Source organism: Alligator sinensis, unplaced genomic scaffold (assembly GCF_000455745.1).
Source record: "Alligator sinensis unplaced genomic scaffold, ASM45574v1 scaffold1295_1, whole genome shotgun sequence".
NCBI lineage: Eukaryota > Metazoa > Chordata > Crocodylia > Alligatoridae > Alligator > Alligator sinensis.
Window position 1 is genome coordinate 3,187,551 of NW_005841880.1, and position 21,653 is coordinate 3,209,203.

At 44.6% G+C, this 21,653-nt stretch overlaps 1 protein-coding gene across 6 annotated transcripts in view; it reads right to left on the reverse strand.

Moving 5' to 3' along the window:
* Positions 1 to 21,178, reverse strand: part of KDM4B (lysine demethylase 4B) — a 131,663-nt gene extending 110,485 nt beyond the window's left edge. For 5 of the 6 annotated variants that reach the window (XM_025196491.1, XM_025196490.1, XM_025196492.1 and 2 more), the window contains exons 1-4: positions 15,364 to 15,504; positions 10,180 to 10,355; positions 7,808 to 7,922; positions 4,765 to 4,958 (exon numbers count right to left, since the gene is read on the reverse strand). In XM_025196491.1, the coding sequence (XP_025052276.1) occupies positions 4,765 to 4,958; positions 7,808 to 7,922; positions 10,180 to 10,355; positions 15,364 to 15,504 (626 nt within the window). Of the gene's footprint in view, positions 1 to 4,764; positions 4,959 to 7,807; positions 7,923 to 10,179; positions 10,356 to 15,363; positions 15,527 to 21,052 lie in introns of those variants that run through there. The other variant, XM_025196495.1, reaches the window with a different exon arrangement.
* Positions 21,179 to 21,653: the final 475 nt, after the last annotated feature.

The window sequence follows — 21,653 nt, forward strand, 5'->3', positions numbered from 1 at the left end:
TGTGCCTCGCGGTGATCTTCCCACTCCAGTGAGGGCTGCCCTTTTGTCTACCTTCAGAAGCAGCCTCCCACAATCCACTTATCTAATCCTCCTTCAGGAGAAGCCAAGGGCTTTATCCCTTCACCTCTTCCACCAAAAGGCGAATGTTGGAAGGGGGCGTTTCCAGCAGAACCCACCACGGATACAGCCTGACTCCTCAACTCTTTCCTTCCCATGAGAGGCAACCAAGCGGGCTTCTTCGGTTGGGCTCTCTCTCCACGGCAGAGCTGAACTCTTCGCAAGAGGTCCGACAGCCTCATTCTAAATTCAGGTCACCTAAAATAACGTACGCGGGTAAGAAAAATGCATGTACATCTTTGATCGGCTACTTTGAGCCTGCAGGAGACCACCAATAAACAGAGGAGCACTCCATGTTGGTGTATAAAAACCTCTAGCTGACAGCCTAATCGTAGCGCCCTGCCTTATTTCAGAGCACAGCCCCAAACTGGTTGAGTTGGTAACTCTCCGTGCTCCTGCTATTCCCCAAGGTGCCTCTAAGATGATCACCGTCAGGGTCGAAGAGTCTATAAGAAGGAGAAACAGACCTGGGAAATTTCCACGGAGGTGGGGCCACGAAAAAACAGCACCATCACTCCAGCCATCTTCCGTGCAGACAGCTATACTTCTCTTCTCCGAAGTCCAAGAGCTCCTCCACCTGATCTCTGGGAGCACTGCAGTCGTAGCTGGGAAATGGGCACTGGCTAGTTTGCCTGAAAGTAACCCTGGCTGCTTGGAGATGTCCACTTCCCTTCTAGTCCTCGGAAGCCCATAGTCCTTTCCAGGACTGCTTCAGGAGTCCTCAATAGAAGCTGTCAGAGTGAAGAATAAGGAGGGAAAGACTTGGGCAAGTGGCATCCTCTAGCCTTGTGCTTAAGGGAACAGCAGAGTCTCCTGCCAAACCAGCCATGGCATCTTGTCACAACGCATCCACTGCTGTGAGAGAGACTGTCATCTATATAACAAGCTCAGCCCAACAGGAAAATACTTTGCCCAAACCACGGCCTAACTTCATCATCGTCCTTTTCCGTAATATTTGCTTTATGTAACTGGTTAAACGTATCCCAACCACTGAAGAGCTGGGTTACTCTAAAATCTGATCGCCCCTCAAACGTGGCAAAGATACCTCCTCGCCAAGTGCTAGCTGCTCTACCACCATAAGGGGAGATGTGCAATTCTTGGGGAAGCGGGTCCGATCACCAGTTCTTCTCCCCATTCCACACAAGTGTTTCACGGGTGGCTGATCCGGCCAATAACTTCAAATTCCCTTTTTACTTCTCTAGTAAACACAATAATTTAGCCTGCCCAGATGTCCCCTGTGCTTCCTCTGATGCACAATTTCCTAATCAAGGCAAGACCAGGGGGGGGGGGGGGGGTTTAAAACAGGGGGGTTTTCAATAGGGGGCGGGCCAGGCTGCTTGGGGTTCGCCACCTCACAGATCCACCTACATTTACAAAGAGGGGGGGGGGGGGGGGGGGGGGGGGGATTTACAACTGAGAGTTTTCAACTGCTGCAATTAGTTTTTATCTCTACTGCACAAGCTGAGTTTTCAGTTCTACCCAGTTTTGACTCTCCAGGTGACTGGGCTTACATGAGTTGCCATTAGGCACAAGGGCCACCTCTTGCAACAAGCAGCCAGCTTTGGGAATGCCACTGTTCAACGACAAGCAGGTCCTGACGGGAGCAACAATGACTTCACAAGAGCAACTGGCTGTCGTTTGGCCCAGCATCACTGCTTCTTACTTGTAGTCCTTTGAGGTACTTGTGGAGCTGGAAAAATGCTGGGAAGGCAGCCAACAATTTCAGGTAGGCCTTATGTCTACTGTGCCAATTAAAACAGCTTCTTTTCTTTAGCACCTATTACACCCTTGTCCAAGCACTATGGGTCTTTGTAGACCAAACAACAGCTATCATCTTCTTGCCCAGTACCTAGTTTTCTTCCAAGAGAAACTGGTCATTTCTTTCAGATTTCTGGATGCAGAATAAACACAGACCTTCGCCAGTGAAGGAAAAGAGCTGACATTTCCAAAGTATGAAGACAGCGACTAAGTATTCTTAAGACAATATGTCCTCAATGTTAATCTTGATCAGAGACATGCTGTGCATGCAACATTTTAGAGCAGCTAACATCTGCAGGATGAAGCGGGGCTTTAGATTGCCATGACCAAGCTCTTATGCTTCAGCTCCGTTTGGGTTTGTTTCTGTGTATTCAAAGGACAGAAGGAAGTTTTGTGGTGGGGCACTGGTGCCACCTGGCGGACATAAAGGATCAAAGCCACAGTTTTAGGTTAGGCATAGGCAAAATATGGCCTGCATCCGGCCCATGCATAGTAGTTTTTTAGTAGATCGGTATCGCATTCGTTAGCATGTTAATAAGCGTTGTTGTGGAAATGACGTGAAGGATGGAGGATGCCGGCTGCATGTGGCCCTTCTGGCGGCTACGCCGCACATGTCCACCAGAGGGCAGCGGGGCCCAGGGCTTCGCCCTTGCCCACGGGCAGGGTCTGCAGCAGCCACCTGCCGTGGCACGGAGAGCAGCAGCATGCACCCAGGGGCCTTTTGTAGATGGATACTGCTGGTAAAGGAGCCTGGAAATGTCCCGCAGGGAGAAAAGCAGCAACACCACCGCATGCAGCACTTGTCTGCTCCCCTCCACGAGCAACCCTGAGCGCTGGGGATCACGGCTGAGCCACAGGCAGACATGGGCTGCTTCTCCGTGGAACTGGTACCGATGGGATGCTGCCCGGCACCACCTATCCCTGGCCCCACTGTTCGCCCCAAACCCGCACAGATTTGCTGCTCTCAAGATGTCCACAGTGGCCATGCTGCGCTCCAGGCGGCAGCAGATATGGCATGCCTGGCACGGCACAGCAGCACCCGGCCTCACTCTGCAGCGGGCAGCGCGGTGCAGCCCTCCCCAGCAGCGGTGCAGCCATGGATGGGTCACCGCACAGGGGTGGAGTGCCAGTGGAAAAAGGTGAAAGGTAACTCTGGCAACATGATTGTCTGCAGTGATTTGGGAATTGTTTTGTGGAACTGTTTATGAAAATATGCTATTTGGGAAATTGCGTAGTAATTTGGGACCTTTTTCTAGAATTGTGCCTGGAAATCTGGTGATGTGTAGAAACCTGGTTATGGCATTTATAGTATAAAGTTTATACTATAAATGCTATCAAAAAATTTTAAGGATAGCTGTTCTTAAACACCATTGTGTGCGTGCAACCCTCAGCAGCCCACCAAAACTCACCAAGTGGCCCTCCAGCCCAAACAACTGCCTGCTCCTGTTTTAGGTGAGCGCCTTTTCAAGAAAGACAATGTGATGGGATCTAAAATTAAAGTTTGGCACTTTTTATTCAGACCTCAGGTGATCTGCTTCCCCAGGTCAAACCAGCTTATCAGAGAAAGCAGAAATGCTCCCTTCACATCTTCCTGAAAGAGAGCAACTATGAAGCAGGTGAACCAGAAAAAAAAAAACATTTTGTGACCCATCAGAGGAGCCTGAACGTTTGCACCAAAACTCCAGGTGAACGTGCAACAGCCCCAGCCCCTCTCCCACCTATCGGGTATAAAGGAGCACCATATTTATTTATTGCAGCCTCCCTGCTGCTGTAGTTCTCATACACCCGCAGGCTCCATCAGCCCGGAGATAAGTGGCGTCACTGGGGACTCGTATTGTGGAGAGATGGGAAGATCTTGTCACTGTGCCCTGGCACTAGCAGAAAACAGCTTCATGGTGACATTTAAACTTTAATTTGCATGCAAATGTCAATATTTATTAGACACATCAAGATCTTCAGCAAAGCACTCTTTCGGGTCTCCAAGTCTCACTGGTTATACTTTTAAATAGCAGGAGACCTCAGGAAAATGAACACCGACTCCTGGTAACCTGTTTGTTCCGTATACTCGAGCTTAGCAATTTCACCCCTATTTATTGATCATTTTCATGGGATGCTCTCTCTAACCAGAAGATGTGCAACCACATCCAAAAACAAAATACTTAATATGCAGCTTCAAGAACAAGCTAAGAAATTACTCCCTCACCAGCCTCCCCCAGAAGACACTGGGGTTGGGAACATCTTAACATATTTAACTGTTGAGTCAAAATAACAGATGCCTCCTGCCCTATGGCACAGAGCAGGAATAGCAATGTTTCAGTATTTTTTTTCCACTTGGGTCTCCAAGCTTTAATCCTCTGCACCAGTTTCCAGGAAGCCGCGGTTGCTGAAATGTAGGTGACAGATTTTAACCTCTTTCCTCCCACCAAGAGCCCTTTCCTCCAAATCCTCTCTTTGAGGGGCAAGGGTATTTCTTCAATGCGAGAAAGAAAACGGAAAGGGAGAAAAAAAGCATTCAAATGGCTAGTGAGAGAAAAGGAGGATGGATAAAAAAAAAAAAAAGAGGGCATGTGACTTCTGGACAGCAAGCAAAAGAAATGCTTGTATTGACTGGATTTTCAGAGTAGGATTTTATTTAATTGAAAGAAGCAACCCTTCTGTGATAATATAAAAAAAAATTACTGGAAATCTAAGGAGCGCGCTGCACATTTTTAACTGGCCTTGGATTGAACGTGAACACGCATTGCTAAATTACGAGCAACTGATTTTGTATCAAGACTGTGCTGGGGAAGTCCAGGGGCTCCCAGCATGGACAGGAAAGAGAAGGATACGAGGGCAGCTTCTGAACAGAGGTAAGAACTCACGGCAACTCTCCTCGTGAACATCACTTACCAGGATTTGGGCTCCCCAAAATGCAGGTAGTTGATGCTATAGAGATCCATGTCCTCAGTGTGCCATGCAAAGGTTGTCTTCCACATTCCAAAATAGAGGTAGGGGGTATTTACGCCTTCAATGATAATCCCACACTCATGCTCCACCATGTCCAACAGGGTGTTCAGGTTACCGATGTTCCACTCTTCCACATCCTACAAGACAAGACATTCGGCAGAGTCAAAGTAAAAGCAGATCAGGCGCTGCCATTGCAGAACAGACTGGTGACTCGGAGATAGGAAGCCAGCTAAAGTTTCCTAACGCCAAATGTGCCCTAAGTAAGTTCCTAATAAAAACTTGGCATTGTACCTAAATGTGCAATACTACACATATCACCAGAGAGACAGGGCTATCCTCCTGACCCTAGAGAGGCATCAACACATGCGCTGCAGTTTAAGAGCAGTAGTTCTTCTGATTTTATTTATTTTTTTTTTATTGTTCATAAATGCACTATAAAGGTTATTTCATATAGACACATTTTCTTTTTCAAATTAGATGCTTCAGCCTGTGGCGATAACAACCCACCCTTCTACCCAACTGCTTAAAAAAGAGCTAAGCTTCACAAGAAGGTGAAGAGGAATTGTGTTCATATTCATAAACTGGCCTCCCTTCAGCACCAGAAAAGTGGCTATAAATGTACAAAGTTGAGTTTTCTGAAGTTGGTTTCTTTGTTTGCATTCACCAAGTCCTCTTATTTCTCCCCATTCCAATACATTTTCTCAAACCAAAGTTCACCAGTTATAAAGAAAGATTTTTTTCCCCTCTTTTTTGGAAAGGTTTCCAGATAATGCTACCTTCTGCTGCTGGGCAGCTTCTAATTAAACTCTGCTCCCCAAACAGGCACCTCTTTGGAGCTACACCAGTGAGAAACTGTCTCCTGCCCTTAGAAAAAAAGAGGCAAATAAAATAACAGTTCTCTCTTCGTAACATGCTTCATTCAAATAATATATCCACTTCCAGCATCCATTTAGGAGGAAGCCATCAATTATAATAAACTATATAGTGCCCAAACTAGTCCAGGACTTTGAAGCCACAGTAGCAGCTGTATACAGGCTCTTAGGTGCACCGTTTTCAGCATGCTTTCAAACAATAAACTAAAGCAAGTCATGGTGCCTCATAGTTTTGACTTATAATTGTTAAAAAAAAAATGGTGACATTTACCTCCCCAATTTTGTTTTTGAAAATTAGAAGAAAAAAAAAAACTTTACAACGTTAAAAGTTACAACAGTTCTTTCGGTTGGCTTCCCCAAACTTATCAGGGAAGTAAGACCACAGCTGTGCACAGACTATTAGCAACGAGGGTGAACGGTAGTACAATCTTCAAAAAGGAAGGTAGCAATATCCTCCCTACCTGATACGTACCCCAAACAGTTATCGAAATACCTGTACCCGCCTGCTGCATCAACTCTAGGATCAGCAAGATTCAAGCCTCATGCACACTACTGAACTAAAATGCAATGTTGTGTTTCTAAATTAGGCAGATGAAGCATGGCTAAGCTTTCTGACAGCCACCCTAAAGTATCCACATTTATGCCAGGGAACAATTCATATGCATCCTGCAACACTTAGAAATATGGTATCTACTTTTTGTGTCAGCCTGTACTATACCACGGAAAAGACCCAGAGGGAGAAAACTGGGAAGCAGAGGCACACTGGCCGCCACTCCCATTTAAAAAACCCAGAATTTTCAAATTTCCAGCAGGTGCTCAGTCCCGAGCATGCCAGATTTATGAGGTTATGTTGTAATACCGATATTAAATGCACTGAGGTTGGGCAGCCAGTGCTGTGAAGACCTCAGAAATGCATCTTTATTCCAAGTTGCATGAATAAAAAGAAAAAAACCCAATTACTTTCCTTTACAATGTCAAGTAGCTGCAGCGCAGAATGTTTGCCCTCGGAGTTTGTTCTACTGTGCATACAGAAGCACAAACATTTGACAGTATCATCTCATTTTAACTGTCTAAATAGTGCTAACAGTCAGTCAACACTCCAGAGATGCAGTTTCCTACTCAAAAGGAAATAAATATGGAGGGGAGGGGCTCCAGAGAGCCTGATGCTGATTTCTAAGCTTCCTTCAACAAAAATGTAGTGTTTAATCACTTTCCCCAATAGACAGGATCTTAGTATACTCTATTAAAGAGCGTTCTTCATTCTGAAGATATATTCCAGTCCCCTCAAGTTCCCTGTAGTTCCAGTTGGAGATGGCTTCACTCTGATAAACAGGATCTAGCCTGCAAAACTGGATCACTCTTCTACCCATCCCAAGACAAGCAAGCAACCAGACCTACTCAACGTCAAGAACAAAAATACCCAATTTGCATTCTTTGCACACCCGTGCTATTGAAGAGACGCATAAGAACACCAAGAGGTTCTTTTTCAAAAGCACTCAACGGTGGCTTATCTCTGCTCGATTCATATTTTTCCTTCTTTTTGAAACTGGTGGCAATTCAGGCCACCAATATTTAGTGCATTTGAAAATCCAACCTCCAGTAAACAAAATCATATAGTTCATAAAGAACACAGCCTGTAAATAGTGCGCCTGTTTTGGTTAGATTAGTACTTTTAATGCAGACTTAACTTTCTTTGAGAAGGAAAAATAAGCCATGCTTAATTATCTAAAAATAGACCAAATGAATTACATAATGAGTCGTTTCTTTTTTTAAAAAGGGACGTCAGTAATGTCTGCAAGAAACAGGAATAGAAGGTCTTTTCTACCAAATCCAACACTATACTTAAACGTAATGAACCACAGCACCCATTTACTGGCCAAAGTGAAGATAAGCTTTTGATTGTGAGAATAAGGAGTAGGCTTTTGCCTTTCTAAATATCCACGGCACTTCAGCAAAAGATCATTATTCATTTCCTTGACTGCCAGTCGGGAATTTTTCCCAGAAATTATAAACCGCCACACACCTAAAAAAGTGGCCAGGGCAGGATCTGGGAGTAGGATCTGGCCCTTTGGGCCCATTGAACAAGTAGCTCAAAAAGCGTATGTATTACTTACTGCATCATACAGCGAGCCACTGATATCTGCCCCATAAATTGGTGAGACAAACGTTAGATTCTTCCAGTATTTGCGTTCCAGGTCTTCAAAATCTTGGTGGCGAGGAGTACAATACCTGGTAAGCAAACAGGAAAAGTAAGAGGGTAGAAAGGCATCGACTGAAGAAGCAGACGTTCGGCAGAGACTAAAACAAAGCATCAACTGTTCACCTTTGTGAACGGTCTAGATGGACTGGGCAGTCCAAGAGGCAATCAAAAGAACACTTAGAGGTTATGGTTTGGGCAGTGGGTTCTGGATAGCAGCACAGTGAAGATGATTATGTAGCAGTGATGCGATTGATGCCTGAAGCACACTGAACTCACCAGACAACCTGAACCAGATAGTCTCCTCTGGTTTCCCCTACAACCACTGCAGGGCCCAAAAGCCCACAAAAAGGAGGCACGGCTGCATCCCATACGCAGCAGACTCGAGATATGTACATCAATGGGCACTTACAGAACACCCCATTTAATCAGTGTGCTCCACTTATTGCTGACCACAACTGCTCAAAAGGTTTTAGAGTGGAAGTGCACTGAGAGTTACTACCCCTCTGCTTTCTTTCAATATTATTTCATATCTTCCAGTTAAAAATCTGAAAACTGAGCACCGCAACCATGCAGAAAGACATACAAGTATCATCTCCATGTCAGAATGGTGTAAGCTGAGGCACCGAGAATGAGCTGCAATGCCAAAAATCACATAGCAAGTCCTGCAGAAGGCAGGGTAGAGCTGTACCTTGTAGATTAACTGAATCAGAGATGCATAAGTTTTTGTGAACAAGTGCTCACCCTCATTAGATGCCAAAGTGAGCTCTTGCTCATGAAAGCTTATGCATCTCTGCTTCAGTTGGTCTCCACCAGTGGTTCTCAATATTTTTACATGAGACACTCTTCATTAGGCTTAAAGCACCTTTCTATGACTTGTGAATGGAGTGGCAATCCATTTCAAAAACCTAATTTATATAGTGATTACCAACTTCCAGAAGGGCCAAGGAATAAGGACAGGGAAGCGACCAGGCAGGGACAAGCCTGAGCCCACACTTATCTCACACTTCATGGCATCCTTGTTGAGAATCACTGGTATAAAGGTGCATCTCTCCCCTGCCTTCTGTCTGACTTCAGACAAACATGGCTAACTACCTCTCAGAGCAATTTAAGTTCCCTATTTTCCTTCTCTCGCACTCTTTTCCTATTGCTGATGCTAGAATTCTTAAAACAGGGTAATCTTCAAAATATGTATGCACAGAAGATTACACTGCTTTTAAGTCTTTTTTACACATAGGCAGAAAGACTTCAAAAGACAGAAAATTGTATAAGCACTTCACGTGTGTGTGTGTGTGTGTGTGTGTGTGTGTGTGTGTGTGTGTGTGTTCAGAGAATCGTAAAAAAATGAGGGTTGGAAGGGACCTCAGGAGGTCACATCTAATCCAACCCCCTGCTCAAAGCAGGACCAGCCCCAGCTACATCATCCCAGCCAAGGCTTTGTCTAGTTGGGTCTGAAAAACCTGCAAAGATGGAGATTCCCCCACTCCTCGGGGTAGCCTGTTCCAGTGCTTTACTACCCTCCTAGTGAGAAAGTTCTTCCTAATATGCAAGCTCAACTTCCCTGGCTGCAGCTTGAGACAATCCCTCAGCACTTGGGCGGAGCAGGGAAGGTAACAAAATGCAAAGCAGTAACATAGGGAATTTGTGGCAGTCAGGAATGGGATACAGAGCGAGGTGTCAGTTTTTATAGATATTGGGTGTGGGGGGGGGGGCGTTGTTTTAATGATCTCGCTCTACTAAGTTAAAAAACAAGCTCTGTTCATGTGAATCTGGGAAGAGGATTTCTGGTCTGTCAGCTTCAGCTAACTGATTTCTTTTGTGTTGTTGTGATGCTAACTAGCTGTGAAGCATCCCGAGGCGTACCCATGCATGCAACGAACACAAGCTGAGCTACTTCCAGCCTGCTCATCTACATAATACCTAGGCACCAAAGCCCATCTCCAAGTGACTAGCTGTTTGGCAAGTCACAAGGATAAAACAACTGCTTTTAAGAACTATGGAACCAGAACCATTTCCTCCACCAGACGCATGGCCATGGAAGATTGTCATCACATGCAGCCATTCTGCACGGATTCAGTAGAACAGGAAAATGACAACCTAGCATAATCCCCTGCTATACTGCTAGGATTCTGAATTTAAAATCTTACAAATAAAAATAATTGCTACTAGAATGCTTCCTATTTAACAAGCTGCTTTGCATTTTCTTCCCAGCTTGTCAAGAATAGCTTTCCATAAGCGCCTCTTAGCGCACGATGCAGCAAGCTGCCAGGCTCATGAACAAGTACGTACTTCTCACTGTTGGCTAGGCGCCGGTATTCTCCTACAGTTGTGGGCTTCTTCTGTATGTTATACTGGGTGAATAACCCTGACTGTCCAGTCACCACCTGTTGAATAGGTGCTGGGATAACCATGTCATCTATGTCATCATAGCTCCTTCGGGGTTTCCACTCCTTGGGAGGAATCACCTGGAAGAAGAAAAAAAAAACAGCCAAGTAAGAATCTCTCTCAGCCACACCAGGCAGGCTAATTTCCATTAAGAAAAATGCTAATGTGGACATACTTTGTGCATCAATTCTAGCTAGCATAAACCGGTTGCATGCATTTTAATGACTCATTCTGAGCAGAACTAGATGAGTAGTTAAAGGGCTGGCAGCTTGTCTACCAGCACTCATATCAATGCAGCTGCCCCAAATGAAAATCAAGCTTTTTTTCTCAACAATTCTTACCACTGTTTAGACACTGGTCCATGACCCATCAAAATAATGTATATGCTGCTTTCCCAGCAGACACCATAAAAAGTTGCCTTTCCTGCCACCCTAAGAAGTTGCAATTAGATATGCTAGCAATGCTACAGTCAGACTATCCACACGCCTCCCACTTTCACAGCCTTGTAGATGTCTAGTGACACTTCCTATGCCCCCCCAAAAATTTAAAGGCGTGGGCAGCTCACAACAAGACTGGCCCAGTCTACCTGCATCGTGGATGTAGCCTGCTTGTTCCAGGGTTAGATGTTTTTAAGTTCTGCATGAGGATTTTGACTTGTCCCCCCAAGTTAAAAGTAACAGGAAAAATTAGAGAACTTTGTGAAGTCTCTCGCACAAACCCCAACCTCGGTGACCTCAGTAGGAACTGGAAGCAGCCTATGCTGTGCAATTGCTTTTCTGCTCGATATGCAGCACACCTTTATTTGCTCCACAAACTTCAAGACCACAATGTAGAAAGCTTATTTCTGCTTAGACTGTTGCACTAAAAATGTAGATGATTAAACATTTTTGAGCTTGAAAACCTATGCTGCAGTATTGGCCGGTTTTAGGTATCGTTCTTGACCAGTCCTCAATATACCAGGTTAGTGAAAGACATTGTTTTAGCACAGTTTTTAAGAGCACTTTCCACATTATAAATACTTTGCATTCAGGGGACCTGCTTAAAACATATAGCAAGGAGAACTATTCTGATCACTCTAAGCCTAGTTACACGATGATTGCTCCAAACATGGGTAGCAAATGATTCTGTCCAGTTTTTTTAATCCTCTCTCTGATCTATGCCGAAAGCCTTGGATAACCGTTGGAGGCACTGTGAAAGCATAGTGACGGCCTAGCACCTGTTAAATAAAACTGTTTTAACCACATCTGGAGGACAGTTACACTACCAAACTTCCGTGAAGCAGGGCTTTAATAATTTGCTTGCCCCCCCCTGACCAAGAGGAGACACCGTTAGAGGAAGGAGCTGAGAGATCAGAACATAAAGGAAAAAGTAAAAGCCCAATCATCTTCAAAACCAGATAATGTGGCAAGAGTCTCGTGCTTTGCAAAACAGACAGACAAGAAGCCTATTGAGATGTTCACGGGGGTGGGGGATGGAGAAAGGAGGGAATAAAGAGTGTTTTTAGCCTTTTTGTGCATCTGGAAGATGAAGATGCTATTCCGTTTCTTCACAGGGGTGAAGAGAGGACTAACTAGGAAAATAACGTCTACAAAAAGTGCCTTGAAAAATGAAAAGTTGCATTTAAGTATTAAACATGGTAACTGCAAACCAAGTGTCTCCCCTTCAGTGCAGCATTTCAAAGGCTTGGTGTCTTTAATGAACGGTCACAGACACATTCTGCTACCAGCTCGTATTTGAAGTGAATAAAGGGGAACATATTCAGCTTTCACAAGCAGTTTTCTGTCAAGGTGCTAAAAGTATTACTTTTATTTTAAGCAATGAACAAGTCTAGGGGAGATTTAAATTGTGAACTCAAACCGTTTGATAAAAAGATAGAGGTCCTGCCCATAATAAAGCTGAAGCCCCGCTAGCAACAACAGTGTGTAAGTAAGTATATTGATGGCAGCAGCTTTATCCGATTCCCTGGCTCGTGTATGTAGGGGGATTTCTCTCCGATCTCTCCAGAGGGGTGCACACTGGTGTTGACAGAGAAGTCTTGTGGGTGGAGGGGGACAAAATGGTCTGTCCATACTAATTAGGAAAATCCTGATAGCTAAATTCTTAGGTAGGGGAAATAGTCAATATAACACCACAAGAAAGGACTGGGAAGGGAAAGACACAAAAAGTAATGAACAGTTCCTAATAAAATACGTGAACTCCTAAGGATCAATGAAGAGCAAAACACTTAAGGATAGCTGTTCAGCACTCTTCTTGGGCTCTTCTAGGAGTAAGCTGGTGGTGTGCAGAGCAGCTACAAAGCAGGGAGTTTGGAAGGTAAAACTTCCAGTTTAAAGAAAAGGACTGAAAAGAAATCTTAGGTTCAAGCTCAGAGGAGAAACCCAAGTACAGGCATGAGGCTTGCAGAATGGCAACCTCATAAGCTGAAAAGTCAAATATACAGACTGATAAGAAACCAGTTAGTTATGAGAGAGAGGAATGGCAATTCATGTGAACTTCATGGGAATCATGGAAAAGGTGGTCTGGAAGGGACCGTAAAAAGTCATTCGTCTAACCCCTTGCACAAGGCAGGGTTGTCCCGGTTTAAACCACACTAGTCAAGTGTTCATTTAACCTGCTCTGAAAACTTCTTTAAGTTGTGGAATAAGTACCCCAGAATAAAGTGAGTACCTATTAGACAGCCCTGTTTGGATAACAGGATTAATGTTCAGAGCTGTAAGAAGCTGCGAAGCGGAGGTATAGTACAGTAGGAAAAAAGGGCTATTTTCCAAGATCCAGAATTCACTGACAGCTTTCAGCTTTGTTGAGAACCTGCCCCAGAGAACTCAAGAGAATGAAATCATTAGTACACTCAAGCAGACAAGGAAAGTCTTCGTGAAGAGCTTTTTATCAATACCAAGCTCCATTTTACACCTATAATAAAAGCAGCGATTGACCTATGTCTTAACAAGATGCTATTCTCTCCTGCCGAACCGTTTTATGTTTCTCTTCTGTGTTGTGCTCTATTACTTTCTGCTAAGTGACACATGTATATCTGCCTCGTTAGAACAAATGGATCTCAATCCGGGATGCAACAAGAAAGAGATGCAAGAGGATGCTTCCCACTTCATTTGCCCTCCTTTTACCAAAAGATCCACATTTAAAGCCGACTCTCAGACATGCGGACTTCTCAGTTTCAGCTCTTATTATGAAAGGCTTCGGACAAAAACCAGGAAGATTGAGACATGGCAATGCCTTGCTTCTGTGGTCAACTGAGCATGTTTCATACATTGTTTATCCCCAGTTTTTTTCCCCACTTCAAGCAGGACAAGCTGATGACATTTACTTCTGACTAATCACCGGCCGTGTTTATTCAATAAATATATTTGCCAGGCTTAGCACTGAGGATTATTTGTGAATTAGAAGTAAAAGTAAATTAAAAACACGCTGCAGAATCCATAAACCTTTTGTGCTGGTGAATTCCCAGTGTTTTAGCTCAGACACACCCACTGGCTGACATCTACAAATACAGATATTTGGAAAGATTAGCAGAGCTCTCTCAGAACCACACTGAATAACCAGCACGTTTAAAAAGGGCAGAGATGGTGATCGTGTAAGCCGTATAGGATATGCAGTAATAAACCCACGCACACAGGGCATGGAAGACAGACCCTCACTCCACGTCCTACTTTGGAGGGCACCGCCCCAGGAGGAAGAGCCCAGGGGCATTTTTACATTTGAATTAGTGAGCTGCACTAATTAGAAGTGCCCGGTGCAAGTGTGGAAGTGGCGCAGCACACGGCAATGCTGAGAAAACGGTGGCGGTGCGCTCTGAACAAAAGCACATCAAACGTGTTTTAGTTCAAAGCGCACCGCCCACCATTTTCTCAGGGCTGTTGTTCACGGCGCCACTTATACACCTGTGCCCGATGCAGCACTGGGCACTTTAATATATGTGCTCCACCGCACCGGATTTCCAGCGTGTCAAAACAGACTTGCCGCATGTGTGCAAGTGCCCCTAGATGCCGGCTGTTATGAATGTTGCATTAACGAGTCAAAAGATTAAAAGCATAAGTAGCATTGGGAACAGGGCACCTTTCACAACCAGGGGAACGCTCATAAATCACAGAGTCACACTCCTTGTGTGCTCTCCTGCTGGCCCTATTCATCTTGTACTCTCAGCTAGGGACAGAGCAGGCCAGTTGTATCAGGAAGAAGGAAGGAGGCCCACAGCCCTGCCCAGTTCAAAGTCTGGTGGTTCAGGCACTGCACGGGGAAGTAGGAGAGGCAGGTTTAATCTCCCTCAGAAATGAGCAGCCTAGAACCACTAACCACTAGGCTAGTGGGCAAAAGATAGGCATGTCACCCTCCTCCTCCAATTTACTATGCCATTCACAATGCTGTTAAGTGTCTCCAAGGGAGCTGGGTGCGGTCATGATAGAAGGGTCTTCTTGCATCCAAGTCAATCCCAGGAGGTCAGGCCAAACCCTGGCCCAGCATCTTCTACTGTCCAATTCCCTGTTTTGTGCTTATATGGTCTGGAGGGACATGCAGCTGCCCCTTGAGAGCAGAATAACTTTGCACCCCTTTGGATGCAACAGCTTCATTTCCTTGAGGGGACATGTATTTTTTGCTTGGGCAGCTACATAGGCGTAGACATCTAGGAAGCAGAACAGGACTTGGGCTGCAGTCTGAAAAATGATGTCTGGCCCAATGGTCTCTATGTCTATGTGCAGAAATTAAAGATCCCACTACATTTTTGAAGAACACAGCATCACCCCAATGGCTTAGACAAGGTGCCTTGTAAATCGACATTTCTAGTTTTTAAGCACAATTTTTTTTGCCTGTAACACCTGTGCACTACAAGTATCTCGCACTTTATATACGGACCACCTGAAGAGTCACAGTAAGAGCAACACCAAGTGAAAACTAATTATTTCTAATTGGCGCTATGTAATAAGCACCGTTCCCAAGATGTGACAGTCCAACATAACTGGCATTTTCCCATTTAGGCACCAGACCCAGTAGCACTGTTCAGGAGCCCAATACTGAGCTGGGCCCGTTTTCGACTTTTGTAAGTCCAGCCAACCGGTAAGTCAAGACTAAACTCACCTTGGCAAGTCCTGCCCTGTGAGCTCCTTGCGATTCAATGTAGGCAACATATTTCGCAAAGTCCCGAAATTGCTCTAGGGTGGGACGAAAGGTCATGATCTTACAGCCCGGGTTCTGTGGACTTGGGTTTTCAGACCCCATGTTTCCAGCAAGTTTTCAGCACCTGAACAAGAGAGGAGGGGAGGGTACAGGAGAGAGCAGAAAAGGGTTAAACAGAAATGCATTCCTTTCCTTACATACTCCTTCTACAACCTCACAAAAAACTTATCCAGGTTTCTGTTCCCCCCCACAACCAATGGAGCACCAGTTACACCACCACTGACCCCTACCCCCCATCTTGCAATTAATCACCCAAAAATGTACTATTTTGCTCAAGAAACTAGACTTAAAATATTATTCTGTAGCCTAAAAGAAACATAGTTCTTTTATCAACTGTGAAGCAATGTTTCCCATCCATACTGCCGTTCTGAACTGCAAACCTCACTGTATTTTCCATATTCACCCCGCCAATTTTCAGACAAGGGGCACACATTCTCAACAGAATCTATATATTAATTTCCCATCTATACAAACCATTCTAGACATGGTACAAAATCACAAGGTACTGCATATTGGGTTTATTTTTCTACTACGACGGGGAATCTGCGTGTTCATAGACCAAGACACATTATCATTTGTAGCTACTGATTGCAAAAAAAAAAATGCAATCGTGATATAAAGAGATATTTCCGTAAGAATGAGAGGTGGCAGGGGGTGGGGAGAGGGCAGAGTGACACGATATAGAGGTATGGTCCCTACCCTCTACCTCTAAGATCCTAGTATCTTCTCTGGAAAAATTAATCTTAATTCATTTGTCTAATAAAGACTCTTGAGTTTTACTTTTCATTTGGTACCACAGTGTAATGCCTGGCCTATACAGGTTTTGTATACCAGAATGACTACGCTGGCCGGGGTGCAGTTTTGTTTCCACTGTCTGCACATGTATCTTGGGGTGGGAACAGTAATGCTACTATTAAAAAAGGTGCATTGGATGTAAAGCAACCAACTCAAGCAGAACTGGTGCAATCCTGAAGCATGCTAGGGAAATCTTTTGTAGAGGTGGCTAAGACACTGGCTCTACCTTCCCCCAAAAGCTCATGACCCCATTTGTCAAAGTGGTAAAAACACGTTTGACACCTCACTAATCCGGGATGACAGGTAGCATCAGTTTCCAAAAATGCCTTTTTTCATGACAGCTTGCTAGGAAACATCATCCATTTCTCTGTGACATGGAGTTGGACACTGTAATAATGCAATGTTCACCTCCAGGCTGTATTAGCACACTTGCATTGCCTATGGAATGCAAAATGAACACAAGCTTTGGCTTCTCCATTGTTCAGCCCACTGCAAGCATGTGTCTGCACCCAACTCCTTCCACCTCCAGCTTCTGATCCCAGAAAGGGAAAAGTGCCAGAAACTCCACTAAGTCCTCTACAAACTTTGCTACTGATGTTATATGGAAGGTGCTGAGATCCTATGGTGATGGTGGTCACACGAAGAAATAAACCTTACCCATCTTAGGGTTTTCTTTCTTGTTCCCATCCATGTACAAACTAAACTAGGATAACTGCTCCCCATCCGTGTACAAACTAAACTAGGATAACTAGGATGACAGCTGAGGAAGATTTGGGGGACTTGTACTAATAATTATAACAGAATACACATAGCAGTTATGCTTAAACAAAGGCTAAGCAAAGCCGATGGCTTGCCCAAATACTTCAGCTCCATTCATTTACTCTGCATAAGTGGATGTCCTTCAACATTAAGCTAAAGGCATTCACTTCAGCCCTCTTTTTTTCAGCATGCATACTGAAGCAAATGGTTGTCATTCATAATTTTAGAGCAGCATGCTTCTTCCTCTTCCTCCATTACTTTCCCTGAAAGCAACTTGCACGCTAGGTTACAGATAATGCTAGTTATTTCCTCTTCTGCTCAAGTGCTAATCTGCACCCAGTTAAGACAGAAGCTATTTAATAGATGGACTCCTACATTGTAATTTAATGCCATTTGCACTTTATAGTGGGTCAGATTAGTGTTCTGCTCCCTAAAAATATAGAAAACTCGTTTCAAAATCTCGATCAACTCAAAAAGCAACTGTTTGATTTCTTTCAAAATTTGCAGATTTTTCTTTTTTTTTTACCCTGGGCTGTGTTTAAAATTTGGAAAAACTGATCTTTTCAAAAGGAAAGTTAAAAAAAAATTACAAGGAACTGTACTTGCAAAGAGTTGTGAACAGACTGCATGCCTTAAAGACACGCACACTCCCCCCCCCCCCCCCCCCCCCCCACCACACACTCTCAGAATACCACGAATCTCACTAGAGGGCAGTGACGGGCTTCTAAGGATTACTACAATATGCAGCAAAGCCCCGTCAGCTGCAGTCATCAGATGTCAAAAGATAAAGTGGGGCTGAACCTTGCCGGGTCTGTACCAAAATGGAAAACCTCCAAGAAAAATCCAGGTGCAGCGTACTTCTCTCTGTTAAAAATCAGAACCGTGTTGGAAGCAACCAGGCTTTTGCAGGGACAGAGACATTTACTACCTATAAATACAAATACTACAGCCAAACCTGAACAGGGTACCAAGCCTATCTACAGAGAACTCCCACTCAACTTTCAGTTGGCTACCAGATTATTCATGAGCATTTTTAACAGGGCAAGGATTTCTATGGGTGGTATTTTATATTGGGCCAACTGTGCAGTTGCGATAGACTTGGACAAGCTTTGGAACGCAAAATAATCAGTGGGGAGATTTTTAATCAACTAATTCCAAAATTTGCACTTGAGTGCCCCTTTAAATTATATCTATCTATATATCTAGATATAGATATATATAAATGATGACGTTCTGCTGACTCCACTGCTGTGTTCTCCAGCTGCTCTTTATTGCAAGCTCAAGATCAACACAACCAAAATTTGGTCCCACCTCTGCACCCTCCTCTTCTCGGTGCGCACATCGGCCGCCTGGTTCTCCAGTTATAGCCGTGCTATTGGTTCCACATTCTCTTGGCAAAGACAAGGCAGGGGAGCTCCCTCAGCTACTCTACTACTAAAACTGGCTACTCAAACCAACAACTTGGAAAACATCTGTCTGTCACCCCTCCAGGTTCTCTCCCAATAATCTTATGGGTTGTCTGCAACAGCAATAACATTTGCAGGTAGAAATGGCATCTTCAGACAGACTGTCCTTTTAAATAATGGCTGCAATTTCATTTGTGCATTAAGAAATTCCTGTAACTACAGCATGTCAAGCATTTTCAGATGCTTCTAGGTCACCAGGTCCCTGGGGAAGGGAATGTATTTTCTCTGCATTGTAAACTATTGCATTATAGACTATTGCACTCTTTGCATTATTCCTCGTGCTGTTCAAATGTTTTACAATAATACTGAAGAGAGAGAAGCATTTCCAGTTCCAGGGTCCAACCAGGTGACTGATGTACCCGCACTGATACTAAATAGTTTCCTCATTAGCATCTGGGGAAATTGCATTGACTGGGAAAGAGCACATGCAGGTGCTTAATCCAAAACAGAGAAGAACCAGTAGTCAGGACCATGTTTCAAAGTGAGATTTCCAAAACCCTGTCCCTCCAAATTCTCACCCAACAGGCTGCTCTAAGGCAGGGGCAGGCAATTATTTTGGGCAGGGGGCCGCTTACTGGGCCACATGATAGGCAGCCAGGGGCAGATAAATATTAATTTTCTACATTTTTTAGGGCCCCTATGGGCTGGATAGAACGGCCTGGCGGGCCGCATCCGGCCCCCGGGCTGCATTTTGCCCACCCCTGCTGTAAGGCAACACAGGGAAGCTGCAGCCACTTTTAACACTCTTGAAAACAGAGCAAAACAATTTTCTGCACAAGCAAGGTGGGGAAAGTGGAGAAAAATCCTGCGCCAGCACTGCTTAAGGACAGCTTTAAAAGATCTGGCACAAGGTAAGACCTAACATTTCCTCCTGATGAAAATCCAAACCAATGCTCTCAAAGCCATCTGTCCCAGAGATGCCTCACCACTACCTGCAGGTTCTCGACAATGCCCCGGCTGCAGAAGTAGCAGCCTGCCACCTTCTCACCACCCGGCCAAAAGCAGATAACCAAAGTAAGCTAAAAGGAAGCGAAAGGAATAGCCTTAGGCATGAAGGACATTTCACTGACCAGTTGTGTATTCACAGGACTCTACTTTTCCCTTGAAAAAGCAAGGTAGCGATGTCTCTCCCTCTGCCCTGGCTTGCAGAAGAAACATAAGGCATCTTGGATTTTTCCATACTGTTTAATCTGATCTCGCTGCTCTAAAGCGAATCTTAACGGGCACCCTAGATAATACTTGCTGTGGCGTGTGTTCAGCTAATTAACCTAATTAAGCTATTACAACAGCTAACTATAGAAGCCATAAGCAGGAGGGGAAGAATCAGTTCTCCCACTTCCCTTTACTTCTGATTATAAAAAGCAGAGCGGAGGGACACCTGCGTGTCAACAACATCCTGTTATCAACCAAGGCCACGTGCCGTTCTACATGAGTAGGAGTGTGAAGCCCGCAATGCAGAGCTCTCAGACCTAGCTCTTGTGGAGGAGCAGGAGTTTTCATTAATATTATTTATTTCATTTTCCTTCTTCACAACTGCGCTGGCAGGTACCGCTGCACTAAGCGACACCCGGCGCTGTAGTTTGGACAGTGCTGGAGCATTTTACTGCTAGCCGCTCGCCATCTGCCAAATACGCTGCGACGAGGAACCGCGCAAGCAGCAGGACCAGCAAGAGCTGCTGATATAAGCCAGGCAGGAACTAGAAGAGTCTGAAGGAGATATTTTGCTGCCACGAACAAAGGCAGCCACAAACCGAAAGACCAATTTGGAAAGGTTTAATAGGAGAAGCAGCTTATTAAGTTGTCGGAGGAGCTATTCTGAAAACGCACAAAGGGAGCTCCCTCCTTTCATTCAGAGCCCTGAGCAACCTCATCCTCTTCCCTGGCTCGGGCTGCCTTAGCAAGGCCACCACGGAGGACCATTTTACAGGAAGGCTCTAAGCCTCATCACCAGTCCCTGGACAGAGACATCAGCAACCTTCAAATATGCCTCGCGCGCTTCTTTTAGCAGCAGACAACGTCCCAAAAGTTGACCGACAAAGGACCTGAAAGGATCACTCTTTTCCCTCCAGGACAGGAACGTGTCTGTGTCTAGGAAGCATCCAGCAAACTGAGCCCAAGGAGAAATAAGAATTTTAAGTCTTTTCCATTTTATTTTCCAAGTGAATAACCCTCTCCCTAGCACAGACAGCGAGGTAGGAAAGTATTCTCCTCTTTCCACACTACACTACAGTCGTTTGGATCTCCATAGGAAGCAGGTTCATTCTGCCGTTCAAGCAGTGATAAGCACTACAGCCATTGCCACTGGACACTGATAGCAACTCTCTTCTCGCACATCCTGGATAGCAGATGTCTGCAGCTTTTTTAGGAGCCACTTCTAAGGCACTGGGGCTAGGAGGTAAGAACAGAAAAAGATCTGTGACCACTGAATCAATGGGGTTTTATCACAGCCTTTTGCTACACAATCCAGAGTAAGAGGATGCAAATGTATCTGGTGGAGACAGGAAAGGAAGGTGCATGAATAATTGCAAAATAATATGCAAAACAAGTCATGGAAAGGATATACAACATACCTGTGAGTACCAGGATGGTCAAGTAGGTACTGTAACGCAGTACAGCAACTGCATGCAGAAGAGGAAACAAAAGAGAAGAGAGATCACATAAGACACTAAGTAAAAAAGAGGCGTAAAGAAACTCGGGAGGAACACCTGACCTGGTACAAATCAAGAAGTTACCCGACCTAAGTGCCTATAACAGGAGACGATCCCAGATACCAAGGTGACAAGCCTCCTGGTGAAGGCTAAGCAGGACAACATGAAAAGGGACACAAAGTTCAGTTCAGTGAATTTATTCAGTAACTAACCACCATTAACCACCATTTGCGTGTATAACTGTATTGTGCACAAAATTTTGGGGCGAGACAGTGAGCTTCAGCCCATGAAAGCTTGTGCTATATATACATGTCTACTTTGGTTGGTTTATTAGGGGCAAATCTACCCTGCCTTCTACATATATTTTTGGTCAATCCAGGAACACTGGTCTACATGGCAATATTTTGCACTCATGCAAGCATGAAACACTCAAAGCATTTTGCTGAAAGCCCTGGGTCTTCTCTTCTACATTAAACGCAACGATTCCAGGAAGCTCCATGGATTTTGCAATGAGGGGTGAAGA